Source organism: Balaenoptera physalus (assembly GCF_965194825.1).
Source record: "Balaenoptera physalus genome assembly, chromosome: 1".
NCBI lineage: Eukaryota > Metazoa > Chordata > Mammalia > Artiodactyla > Balaenopteridae > Balaenoptera > Balaenoptera physalus.
The window spans coordinates 45,460,374-45,474,510 of record NC_138882.1 but is presented as its reverse complement, the minus strand read 5'-3'; the positions used below and the strand labels follow the sequence as shown (position 1 = coordinate 45,474,510).

The following is a 14,137-nucleotide window of genomic DNA, read 5'->3' as shown; positions in this document are numbered from 1 at the left end:
TTTTTTTTTTTTTTAAATAGTGCCAGTGAAAAGATAATGCACACAGACTTATATAGTGCTGGCATTTAATATATTGTCCCTCAATAAATTGCAAAAAAAAAAAAATAGTTCCAGTGACAAATTATAATAACATCTAGGAATTATTTTGGTATCCTTGTTCAAATCAATTTGCATTGTACGAACATAAATTTGAGTTGAATTTTAAAGTTTTTCTAATCTGCAGTATTTTATTAAACAGCAAGTTTATTTTGTTGTTGTTTTTCATTCCTTTTAAATAGAACCACCTCATATCAATGGATCTGAAGAACCTGTAGAGATGTCAGTAATTGTTAATAATCCACTTGAACTTACCTGCATTGCTTCTGGAATCCCAGCTCCTAAAATTACCTGGATGAAAGACGGACGGCCCCTTCCACAGGTGGATCAGATGCAAACTCTTGGAGGAGGAGAGGTTCTTCGAATATCTAGTGCTCAGGTAAGTTCAGAGTTCATACAGTTATTTTCCGGGTTAAACTTCTTACTTGCTAATCTATGAGAAATGTTGGAGAAGTTGTCTTGGAGTCTGAATATATCACAGATCTCTGTAACTAGCAAGGGTAGATTGGTTCTATGACATGCATGATTGGGTAGACACTTACAAAGTAACATGCCTAGAAGGAAGAAGTGAAATTATCATATTAAACACAGAAGAAAGCAAGTTACCTTCACATTAATTTTTGCAAGTTTTCACAGTTCTATAAGTGATAACATATTTCCCGAAGCCCTTATTTGTGCCATGTAGCTCTTTACAGAAATGGCAAAAAGCTATCCAATGTACATATATGTGAGGCTTCAGAGAGCACTTTTGATCTCTAGAAAGAAATCTCAGACGTGAAAATCTGCAGAGACACAATTTTTCAAAAAATGATCAATTCAATAAAAGTGTTCTTTTAGTTTGTGTTTAAGGAAATTAATCTGAAATGTAAATATATTAAAGAGAAGTATGCCTGGGATGTCTTATTGTAACAATATACTGTTCTACAAACAAAGGCAAACCTTATATTACAAATATGCATGTGTTCCTTAACGCCCTCATCTGTAAACTGGGTATAAAAACAGTAATAATACTGAACGTATATACTTGGGGTTTTAGAGACAGTCTAACTTGATGTGCTTAGACTGGTGCCACGGGCATGAAGTGGTGCTAAAACCGAGTTAGTATGATTGCTGTTGTTGCTGATTTTATTGTTATTATAATCATCATTTCTTTAAAAGTAGAATAATACATTATTTAATCATATTTCATGTACATTTTCACTGAGGAAACAGAAAAGAAAGGGAGCTGGAAAAGAGAGCTAAGGGTTGTAAATCGTGTCAGTCTTATGTTTAGCTATGGGCTCTATCACACCCGTGACCATCATGACAACTCTGTGAGGCAGTGTCTTTATCCCCTTTCTACAAATCCAGAAACAGACGCAGAAAGATTAAGTATTCACCTGCCAAGTAATTAACCACTGCTCGGTGATGGAGCTGGTCTCAATCCTGGGTCTGGTTCAAAAGCGGAGCCAAAGCACGGGTCCGGCGGAGCGCGGCGGCGCGCGGAGTCCGCGAGGCGACCCGCCCTCTCCCCCGAGAGCCGCCCCAGTCGGTGCCCCCAGCCGAGGCCGGTCCGCCTCCCTCCCAGCGATCAGCCGTCCGGAGTGCGACCAGAGGGCATGCCGGATCCACCAGGGGCGCCGCCGCCTGCGCTCGCAGGCCGCGGGTGTAGAAGAAAGCACGGCCTCGCTCGGCCCGGAGCGAGGAAACGGCGGCTGCCAAGCTCAGCGGGACCATCACCCACGTTAATGAGAAGCACGATCTTCAAGTTATCCCGCACGAGGGCTGTAGTGAACCAATGGTCCAAGACCTGGCCCAGGTTTTTGCAGAGGCCACAGGGGTCCCGCTGCCTTTTCAGAAACCCATATTTAAGGGAAAATCTCTGAAGGAAACGGGGACGCCGGTGTCAGCACTTGGAATACGAAATGGTTGCCGGGTCATGTTACCTGGGGAAAAGAACAGTCCAGAGGAAGAAGTTGAACTAAAGAAGTTGAAAGATTTGGAGAAGTCTGTGGAGACGATAGCTGACCAACTGGAAGAGTGGACTAAAGAGCTTTCCGAAATCCAGCAGGGTTTCCCAGACAAGGATTTGCAAGCTGAAGCTCTCTGCAAACTCGATGGGAGGGTGAAAGCCACAATCGAGCAGTTCATGAAGATCTTGGTAGAGATCGGCACACTAATTCTGCCAGAAAATTGCAAAGACAGTAGAATGAAAAGGAAGGGTTTGGTGAAAAGGATTCCGGCGTTCCCAGCCGAGTGTGACACAGTGGAGCAGAGCATCCCAGGAGACGGAGCGACGGCAGTCCACAGACTTGGCCCCGGCTGACTGAGGTGCGGCGGAGAAGGCTGTGCTGCCCTGAAGAACAGCTCCACCAGCTCTGGTCTCTCCGGAACAGAAGTTACGTGCTTTCCCCGGGGCAGCTGAGGACAACTGGCCGATTGCCAGTTTTCCTCCCCTTATCTCCCCCCCGCCCCCCCCCCACCCCCCGCCAATGAACAAGTATTGTCTGTACAATCTTTAGTGCTCCTGTCAGTTTCTCGTTCTGTCTGTGTATATCTGTGCTGTCCAGCAGCCCACCTTGTCTGGAGAGGGCCTCCCCTGCCCAAGTCTTCCCAGCTCTTTTGACCTTTGGGTGCTTTCTTTGGGCTGGTGAGAGCTCTCATTTGTCCTGGGCTAGTTCCGGGTTTATCAACTATCCTGGTCTTCAGATATGTGAGGCCTTTTTGCCTTCATGATCCCATGGTCCCATCTGTGTAAACCAGAATCATCAGGAGGCTGCGTCTGGTCAGGAATGTCGGGAATGGCTCAGGACAGGTGTTTGGCACACAGGGAGTGCAAGTATCTCTCATTGTGACCTAATTCTGGAACAGCTGGCTGGGTTGTGGGTTCATATACCCTGACTTCACCCCGCAGTGACCCTGTGACCTGACCAGCCACAGGCTGTGAGGTCTCAGGGAGCCATTCCTGCAGTGGGGCCTGTGGTTGATACATGGACTTCCTTGTCCCCAAGCAAATCTCTAGGAGGTTAGAACCCAGAGTTGACTAAGTCTCTGCTTGAAACCGGATCAGAACCATGGCTTAGGAGGGGCAGAGAGGGGAGACAGAATGCATAAAGCAGGCAGGTAGTGAGGGCCACTTCTCAGGAGTTCCCTCAAAGGCATTTCTGTTAACCGTACCCTTCTGAGATCTACATTTCCTTCAAGTTCCTTCGAGGCTATTTTTGTCTGTTCTGTGGCCTTTTTCCCCTTCATCGTTATTTAAAAAATAAAACAGTTTATATAGACATCAGCAAGCAGAAGAGTGTTTAGACTTTTTTTTCTTTTTGGTAGATGAAGTAAGGGAAGCAAAAGCCTTCTGAGGTTCTAGTCTAGTTATGTTATAAAGTTGAGCGTGGCCCTGTGTGCCAGAACTCTTAAACGGGTCAGCTGCTGTCACCCCATTTTTTCACACAGTGCCCAGGAGACAGGCTCCCAACAGGCCACTCTGAGGCCAACCTTCTTTGGCAGAGAGGGAGTCTGTGAAGTCCCAGGCATTTAGGGCTGCGTGGGTGGGACTAGGACAAGGTGGTGGTTAGGGGTGAACAAGTGGATGAGGCTCGGGGCCCGGCCCACCGCCCCCCCCCCCAGCTTTAATCAGAGCAGTCCAGTATTTCTCTGTTTCTAGTAGTAGCTGTGTGGCCTTGGGCCACAGCGCGTTCCTGTGTGCCAGATACCATTCTGAGTTCTTGAGGTGTATTTGTCATTTAATCCTCACACAATCTAGGACATAGACAGATACTATCCCTGTTTTAGAGATGAGCTTAGGTAATTTGCTCAAGATCATAGAGTAAGTAACAAAGTCTAGAGATGAGCTTAGGTAATTTGCTCAAGAACATAGAGTAAGTAACAAAGGACACAAACTGGGCAGCTTGATTCCGAGCCCATGTTCTTAATCTCTACCGGTTTGCCTCCCAACTGACATGGGGCTGCTCACACCCTCTCATTTTCTCTTTTCCTTCTGTTTATCTCCCATGTTGGCCTCTGCACTTCCCCTCTGGCCCTCTCCAGTTCATTCTCCACAGGGCGGCTGAGTGATCATGAAGTACACATCATGTCAGTCCCCTGCTGAAAAACCTCAGTGGCCCCCATTTCTCTTGGGATAAAGGCCAAGGTCCTTACCCTGCTCCCTTCTCATCTCGGGCCACTGTCCTGTTTGTTCTCTGCTGTCAGCCACTCTGGTCTAGTTCAGGCCCTCAGGTGCTCTGTGCCCTCTCCCGCCCTGGGGTCTTTGCACACACTGTTCCTGTGCTTGGTCACCTCCACACCGTCTTTCCCATACTCCTACCCCTGTCCTAGGTGACTCCTGTTCATCCTTCAGAACGTAAATGTCTCTTCCATGGAGAAACCTCACCTACTACTGTCTGAGAACATCAAGCCCTCGGGTGATATCCTGTCACAACTTGTCATGACTTTTTACAATAAACAGCATTTATCATGATCTATGATGATTTATTTGTGGGATTATTCAATTAATATTTGCCTTTAGGCTAGACTGTGAGTTCCTTGGGTTAAGGAGCTTCTTCGTCTTGTTAACAGTATATTTCAAGCACATTGTCTGGTTTATATTAGGTGCTCAATAAATTTTTGGAGAATGAAAAAAAAAAAAAAAAGCATAGCCAGTGGAACCCAGCCCAGTTCTTGTTTCTAACATCAAGGAGAACACACCTTCCATTCCCCTCTTCCCTCTGTCAAGCACTTCAATAACCCAGAGAAAACTCAGGTCCAACTGTCAAACCACATACTGAATCAAAACCCTTGAATGTTATAATCTCAACAGACCAAAAAAGAAGCAGAAAGAATTTTGTAACATAGGGAATAGCATGGAGACAGGGAAGTGTGTGCACTAGAACCATAAGTATAAAGGAATCATGGTAAATAAAGCTTTAGAGGGAAATTAAGGCCACATTACACTAGGTCTTAAATGTAAGAAGGAAAAGTTATGTTATAACAAAACAAGACAAAGCTTCCATAGAGTGTTAAATGGTGATCCACACATTCTAGCTTTTGTGGAGAATACAAATGTAATCATAAGACGTTTCTCAGCCTTGAAGAAATTTACAGTTTTCTAAGAAAAATAAAACTACATATGACAAAATTAGGAAAACAATAAGAAAACCATTAAAAACATTATAGAATTGAAAAATTAAATATTGTCAAGTCCCAAGACTACTCTTGGTTCCTCTGGTCCTCTGTGTTTTCACAACATTTGGTACATATCTCTGTTAAAGCACTTATTACTAAATTATATCTTAGTTACCTGTGTCTTTTTTGTGTATGTATCTATAGCATGTAGTTATGCCTGCTACCTAATGGATGCTTTGCAAATTCCAAATTGTGTGGTGAAGACAAAAGTTTGCTAAGACATTTTCCATCAAACCCTCATTCTGTCATTTATTCCAAAGGGAGAAAAATTCTGTTGACCAAGTAGATCTGAAAAACTTTATATACTGTACCTTCCTCTCCTTTGTGAGCCATAATGCATGTCAACAACTCTGCAAAATCTTACTCCAAAGAAACCTAACTATAATTTTTCAAACACCCTATTAACAGAACACACTTTAGGAAATGTAGCTACTAATAGTAGCTGTCAATATTCAGAAGGGTATAAGTTGTCAGGAAATGTTTCTTGGAGAAGGCAAGATCTCAAAACAATCATGAGTGATGGTGCAAGTTTGGCTAGGTCATGACAAGTGGAGGGGGCAGTATGATTTGGGAATAAACTGAATTTGTGGAGTAAGAGTTGACTTTTAGAGGTTTGAAAGATATGAGGAGAAATTTAGAAATTATTCTCTAGGCAGTAGTGCATCACTTCCAATTCTTAATTGAAGGATGATGGGACAGTCATTCTTCTAAAGTCATATTTAGTAATTTTCCAAACATACTAGTCTTAAATTTTTTCAGTGGACTTTTTGCAGCCTACCAAAACGTTTTTCCATAATCTATAAAGTCAGTTTTGAATGTAAGAAGTTTAAAATTCCCAGTGTTCTAGGAGTATTCAAGTAATAAAATAAATGAAAACAGGATTTTCTACTTTTCCAAAATATATTTTTCACAGTAGTAAGATCATCTGTTTTTTAGTGTATCCTTTACACATACATAAGCGTGGGCTGTGTCTACACAATGTCAAATATGAATGAAGACTAACACTTCCAGTGGAAACTATGTATGGAGATTTTTAAAGAAATGTTTCTGGTTTTCGTCAGAAAATAGTAGATTTTGCTGTCAGCCTGACCTATTTACAGCCAAATTACATAATATAGCTATTTTGTTTCACCATGTATATCAAAGGTAGATTAAAAATGTGGTATTAATGCGCTTTATTAAAATAACCTGATATTTTATTTACTTTTTTGGTTGGTTAGTTGATTGGTTGGTTATTGTATTTTATTTTCTTCAGGAAGACTCCAGTAGAATTTTCAGTCTGCAATTTAAATTCATAAATACTTATTTCTTCAATAAATACTGAGTAGTATCTAGTCTGTCATGTATGGTGGTAGGTCTTATATGTATCTGCCCTTTCTGAGATCATTAAATATACCTAATATGCAAACATTCTGAGATCAAATACCAAAACCCTGTTAAATCTATGTCAAATACATAGATTTACATGTAACAGAGATGTCAAACCATGCTCAGTATCAGTATCAAATGTAACTGAGACACTTAACTGATTAAATGTATAAGTTACATTTAATCACAAATGTTAAAACCATTTATTAAATTTTATTACTGTACTCTTAACGATATCTTGCTTTGTGTGAGACTTCTATATTCATTCTAATAGATGTTTATTCTCATCACCAAAACCAGCATGTTAACATTGTGTCATTCACTTATTCGAATTTTATAGGTGGAAGATACAGGAAGATACACGTGTCTGGCATCCAGTCCTGCAGGAGATGATGATAAAGAATATTTAGTGAGAGTGCATGGTAAAGTTGGCAAAATATCCTGCAGTCCATCATACATTAATACCTAATTAAAAGGCATAATTTATGGAACATAGAGCAACTATCTAACATATCATAAAACTATGTTTATATATTAGGAAAAATGTATTTTGCAAATCTGATGTATATATTTGATCACAGTAGTCCATTAAACTATTGTTGGGAATAGTTTAATGGATTTTTTGAGTTATTTGTTTTGTTCCTGCACAAATAATTCATATTCATTGATTTTAAATCATAGAATATAAATTATAAAAATAAAAATATAAATCAATCATAATCTCATCACACAAAGATAAGACCTTTTTACATATAAATATTGTCACAGAAATGTGATCATACAGCATATAGTATTTAACTTTTTTTAATCTTACTTAGTGGTATGGTGAACATGTTTTCATGTCAAAAAATGTATTTTTATAACATTACTTTTTAGTGATTCCATGATGTCCCATTTTATGAATATGCCATTATTTATTTAACACATTCCTTATTTTTGGATATTTAGGCTGTTTTGTATCTTTACCAATATAAGCCACACTATTATAGACATCTTTGTACATGTGTGTTGGCCTCTTCCTTTAATTATTTTGTTTTGATAAATTTCTGTAGGTATATTTACTTGATTATATGCAAGTACCCGCGCATGCATGTACACACACACACACACACACATTTAAGGCCAAATTACCTTCTAGAAAAGTTAGGCCAATTAGACTGTGGCCGATACTATTTTGACATAGAAATGCGAATTACTCTTCATGGAGAGGAACATTAAAAGAACTTAACGGAAGATCTTTATCTCCTCATAGCCTAAACGACTAGGCAACACAAACTGTAGGGCTGGCGTAATATAGGAGTGTTCCCCTCACCCCGCCAGTCCTACACAAAAAATTAGACCTGCCACTAATTGACATGTAAATTGTGTATATGAGTCACATAAAACAGGTACATTTTTAAATTGTGATATAGTTGATTTACAATATTATATTAATTTCAGGTGTAAACCATAGTGATTGAAAATTTGTATAAATTATACTCCATTTAAAGTTATTATAAAATATTGATTGTATTCCCTTTACAATATATCCTTGTAGCTTATTTATTTTATACATAGTAGTTTGTACCTCTTAATTCCTTACCCCTATTTTGCCCCTCCCCCTTTCTGCATATTAAGAAAAATGTATATATTTCTGTATATTATAATGGGCAGACCCTAATTTAGAAGTTTTAAAATATGATGTTCAGAGAAAATTATTACCAAGTGTAGAGCTAGACAAGGAATCCCTTCTTGGTACTTAGTTTCTTTATCTGTTAAAAGATGATAAAATGTGATTATATTACTTATCCTGTCATTTATGTGGCCATTGGAAGAATTTCATTACTTAATATATGTGAAAGTACTGAGGAAGGTAAAAAATTTTTTACTATTTGTAATCATTGTACTATAAATTGAATGAGTAATGTTTTAAGTTTATGCTTTTTATTTCATACAGCAGAAGCAACATTCGTTGAACACCTCAGATAATCCAGATCATTTTATATCCTGTTTATTAAAAGCCTTTGGTGTATTTGTTCTCATGCCCAGTCCCCCCTAATATTGCTGGAACTGATGAGCCCCAGGATTTCACTGTGTTACGGAACAGACAAGTGACATTGGAATGCAAATCGGATGCAGTGCCCCCACCTGTAATCACTTGGCTTAAAAATGGAGAACGGTTACAGGTAAATCTTGCTAAATTCCAGATTCATTGTGAGAAAAAAAAATCAGCAATAGAGTCGTTGCTAGGGAGATAAAACCAAACAATGTCAGATTACTAGTTATTCAACATTACAGGGGTGGGCACAGGGTCCTTTAATCAACCTTTTTCTCAGCCTTCTTGGAGTAGTTAGTAGCTAGTTATGAGGCAAAAGACAGGTATTTTGATTCATATACTCGTAAATTGGCCCAAGTATATATCTCCTGGAGACCGTAGATTAAAGTTGAATTAAAACACTAAGCTATGTCTTTTTTTTTTTTATTGGAGTATGATTGCTTTACAACGTTGTGTTAGTTTCTGCTGTACAGTGAATCAGCCATATATATACATATATCCCCTCCCTCCTGGACCTCCCTCCCCCCACATCCCACCCATCTAGGTCATCACAGAGCACTGAGCTGATCTCCCTGTGCTATACAGCAGGTTCCCACTAGCTATCTGTTTTACACATGGTAGTGTATTTATGTCAAACCTAATCTCCCAGTTCATCCCACCCTCCCCTTCCCCCACTGTGTCCACATGTCCGTTCTCTACAGCTGCCTTTCTATTCCTGCTCTGCAAATAGGTTCATCTGTACCATTTATGTCTTTATTTGAGAGGGAAGAAACCATCAGAGTCTCAAAAGACCTGACCTGTCCTGCCAACTCCCTAGGGTAAACCTATTACTGAATTTCCCTAGTCTAAACTTGGTGCTCAGGAGTGACCCCAAGGATCTGTGCAACACCAGGAATATGGACTGGAATCTTTGAAAACACAGTTACTGGCTCTTCAAAGGTTCCCATGCTCAGGTGATACCTGTCTGCTGCCCTATAGTGTCACAGCCCAGAATCCTAAATAGGCTTTGAGGGTTCGCTCAAAGCCTTGACTTTGAATGCTCTGATTGTCCTCATCCTAGTACTTACTTATTCTTTTGTTTCTCCTTTGTTCTTCCTCATCCTGTTAGTATAACCTATTGTGGTACACTGTGCCTAAATAAAAGGAAATTGTGTCCCTAATACATAAGGCAGAAAGACTTTCGCCATCATCAAATCACACAAGTGCCAAACACAGAGAGACTAGGTTCTGAGAGTTACTTCCTTGTTAAATCATCATGCATATCACTTAACAGTCCCGTGCCTCAGTTTCTCTATTTATTGTGTACCTATTATAATGCTAGGAACTATGATTGCCCCTGAGAATAATCTTGATTCTCAAGGAGCTCACAGACTATCTGAAAATATACAGAAGTATATCAAACGTTGTAGAAAATTGATACCGCTGATATTCAATAAACAGTATCTTAGAGGGATATACAGCATTTTATGGAAACAGAGGGAAGAAGCAAGTAATCCAGACAGAAAGGTAAGGAATAGCCCAGGGGAGCCTCTTGGAAAGGGTGAGTTCAGTTTAAATGTTGGGTAGATGTTGGGTGAGAAAGAAGAAGGGGATTCCAAACATAGGTGATAGCATGTACAAAGACATAACAGGAGAAGGAATGCTGGTGTCCCAGGAACTGCAGGTAGCTTGGTATGGTTGAAGTAGACCATGATTAAAATCCTTTGATGATTCTCCATAGATTTCAGGATTCGGGTTAAACTGCCCAGCTTAGCTCACAAAGCCCTTCATGTTCTGACTGTTCCTCCATAGTCTTATCTCCCATGTGTGCATTTCACTCTAGACCATTAGGTGTTCAGATAGGGACTGAGTGCATGTTGATGATACAGAAATTCAGGCTAATCTCAGATATGACCAAGCGATGTCAGTACTGGGACAGACTGATTTCAACAGTTATGGGGGAAAAAATGAGTCCAGTTTTATAGATATTTTGAGTTTAAATTACCTATATATTATCCAAGTGGAGCTTCTAAGAAGCACTAAGAAATATGGGTCCATATTTCATCAAAAACATCTTTGATTTGGTGGTCCTCAATGGTGTAACCTGTTGCTGAAGCCATTGGTTTCTATGAGGTCAACCAGAAAGCACACAGTGTGAGAAGACCTGTAAATGAGAATAAGGCCTAAGGCAACATTGACTATTAAAAGGTGAGCAAAGGAAGAAGAGAAGAGTGGGACTGAGAATGAGGACTCAGAGAAATAAGATTAAATATAGGAGACATTGGTGTACTGAAAGCCAAGGAAGAGAGAGGGAGCGGTTAACAGAGTCCATGTTAAGATGCAAATTAAGTTGTATTCACTGGCTTTGGCAATACATAGACTTGATTAAAGATCTGAACAACGGTTCTTCAATAGCGTGATCAAAGTAGAAGACAGGTTACAGCTGTCTGGGGGAGTTAAAGAAGAGGAAGTGGAAATGATTGTGGACTGTTACTTAAATACAAAAGAGATTTGTATATGCTTATTTACTGAAAGAGATGGAAGATACAGGACTAAGTGTGTCGAGTGGGGAAGGGTTGGGACCCTGGTAACAGGTGAAGAGACTAGCCTTGGACAGAAGCGTTGACCTTTTTCCACAGAGATGGAAAAATAGGAAGGAAGGTTCCATTCATCTGCAAGAGATGAGAGGGAGAAATTGCGGGTACCTGGCTTTGATTTTCTCAGTGAAGTAGGAATTAAGGTCATCAGCTGAGAATGATGTTCTATCTGAGGAAAGAAATCAAATTTGGAAGAATCACTGGCAGTAAATGAGAAGAGAACCAGAGAAAATTGTAGTGAGACTGAATGAGTTAGCAGAACTTACTGATGTTCATGGAAGAAAGACATGAGAATCAACTCAGAGTTTTTTTATTAGCCTAAAATCCTGCTATACCCATATCAAAATTAAAATATGTTTTGTAGAACTTACCATGTATGTTTAAGAAATCACTTATTCTCATCAGAAGTAATAAAAGTTTACCATTAATAGCCCCTGTAACAAGGAAAGGCCTAGAGAAAATGTGTGGACTTTCAAGATAAATTGACCCGAACTGTCTATGTTAGTGTGAACAACATTTTTCATTAGAAATATATGTTTATCTGGGACAGAACCCATATGGTAGAAAAATCTTATTTGGGCTCTTCCTGAAGTAGTTCCACTTAGGCACAATCAGAAGATATCAGTCTCTGATGTTACCTGGCATTTTTTAAAGTCTATGAACAATCCCCAATTGAACATTATAGCAGAGATTAGATTTCATTATATTTCAGTATTTCATTTCAATATAGGTCTCTGCATTTTCACAATTCTCGGTCCCATGCCTGGACGCAAAATAAGTGCTTAATAAATATTTGTAGACTAAAATCATTTATTTACTTATGTTAAAAATGTTGAAGGATAATTATTTCCTGTAAGTTAACCAAAGTTAATTAGTCAGGAAACGTTCAGCTTTAAGTGACAGAATTCAAACTCAAAATAATTTAAATGGAGAAAATATATATATTTATTAGCTATAGTAATTGGTGAACTTAAGCTTTAGGCATTACTAGATCCAGAAGCTCTAACCATGTAGTCAAGCATCTCTGTCCTTTCTCTGAATCCCAACTCTGCTAATGTCTTAGATTCAGAGCAAGCTGTCCCCACATGGTGGTAAGACTGCCACCAAGCTATGTCATCCTCACTACTAGTGATTCCAGTAAAAATATGCCTTATTCCAACACTTCCAGCAGTGTCTTTCTGGGGAGCTCGAATGGGCCCAACTCGAGACAACTTTTCATCCTTGAGAGGTTCATTGTGGCCAACACTGTGAAGAACTGAAGACATTGATTGTGCTCTTGCCTTAACTACACTCATAGAAATATTTCCCAAGAGTTTTTGATACCAGGATAGCGGTGGGGGGAGCAAAGATACTGGGAGACAGGTGCACTACAGTTCACTCTAGTTACTTTTGATGATTAATATTTTATTTTATTTGTCCAACATTTTAATGGTATATTTTACTTGCTGAATCCAGGCAACACCTCGAGTAAGAATCCTATCTGGAGGGAGATACTTGCAAATTAATAATGCAGATCTAGGTGATACAGCCAATTATACCTGTGCTGCCAGCAACATTGCAGGAAAGACTACAAGAGAATTTATTCTCACTGTAAATGGTAAGAAAAATTCATCACTGTTTCACAATTTAAAAATTTAGATAAGGGCATTTAAAGAGATGATAACATTTTTATTTTTTATGAGCATACTAAACAAATTCTTGTGCTTATTTCTTTTCATAAAGACAACATGTGATATTTGTACTATCACTATATTCAAACTAACTCAATTTCCAAAAAAAAAGATACATTTCTCTTAGAGGACAATATATGTCCAGTTGTTATCAGCGTATCCTGATGTTTTGCGTCATTCAGATCAGAGCCATTGGAGAAGTTAATACACTAAATCTCTGGATGACAAGTAGCCAACTATTTAGTCACCTTTGTTGATGTTGATGTTTGATTATATATGTGCTAGACAGAGACTGTCAATGGGACTGTAATTTTCTCAAATATAAAATCTAAACACTAAAATCTGCCAAATTTCAAGAATATGATACAGACTTTTTCAAAACCGTCTGTTTGGATTTTTAATATACGAAACTTTACAAGTTGAGTGACCCAGGCAGATAATATCTCTAACACTAAAATTAAAATTCAAGTTTTCTATTCCCGTATGAATTCAATGATTAATAAAATACACACTCTGAGACTTGCATGATTAGTCACAGATGTGCTTTGTTATAACAGCCGACTTTCTATCCTTTATTTAAAGTGAAGTTGTTCCAATATTAACATTCTCTGACCATTATTTGGCCAAAGAGAAATAAGAAATATCATCTTTAATTTGTATCATACCAGAGCTGACTTTTATTCTATTCAAGCCTCTTTCATTAGAAAGCCAGATTTCAAACACCATATCAGGGATTTAAAGCTTCCCCACCCATTTACTCTTCATTTTTAACTAAATTTTTAAATAAAATCTTATCTTGAATTAGACTTTAGGAATTAAACCCCAATTCTATTTATACTAACCTGAATTAGCTGTAGGCAAAGCCATACATTTGACTCAAATCTCACTTTGTATTACCTCTTAAGATTCTTAGTTCAGGCTGTGTTATTGATATAAAGGAAGTTTTCCACATGCATCTCTTGTGCAGTTCCTCCAAGCATAAAGAGTGGCCCCCAGAGTCTTGTCATTCACTTAAATAAGTCAACTGTATTGGAATGCTTTGCGGAAGGTGTGCCAACCCCAAGGATAACATGGAGAAAGGATGGAGCTGTTCTCTCTGAGAATCATGCAAGGTAACAATTCTGGAAAAGGATAAAAAATACTGTAAGAACTGAAATATAAGTTTTTAAATCTTTGATCCAATGCATTATTTGGGTCTTTTCATTCTAAAATGAGTCTCTTCATCTTAAATG

The 14,137-nt window shown here is 38.8% G+C and overlaps 1 protein-coding gene and 1 pseudogene across 9 annotated transcripts in view; both read left to right on the top strand.

Annotated features, from left to right (window-relative positions):
* The window catches only part of HMCN1 (hemicentin 1), a 507,647-nt gene that overhangs the window by 392,675 nt on the left and 100,835 nt on the right, over positions 1-14,137 (top strand). For all 8 annotated transcript variants that reach the window (XR_014266656.1, XM_082472452.1, XM_082472453.1 and 5 more), the window contains 5 exons: positions 279-475; positions 6,965-7,046; positions 8,653-8,789; positions 12,691-12,832; positions 13,873-14,017. Coding sequence is in view for 7 of the 8 variants with exons in the window: in XM_082472452.1 (XP_082328578.1) it covers positions 279-475; positions 6,965-7,046; positions 8,653-8,789; positions 12,691-12,832; positions 13,873-14,017 (703 nt within the window). In the remaining variant the exon portion in view is untranslated. The remainder of the gene's footprint in view (positions 1-278; positions 476-6,964; positions 7,047-8,652; positions 8,790-12,690; positions 12,833-13,872; positions 14,018-14,137) is intronic.
* LOC309637829 (BAG family molecular chaperone regulator 1 pseudogene) lies at positions 1,372-2,988 on the top strand (annotated as a pseudogene). The gene is made up of 2 exons: positions 1,372-1,409; positions 1,540-2,988. The product of its transcript is annotated as a BAG family molecular chaperone regulator 1 pseudogene (transcript).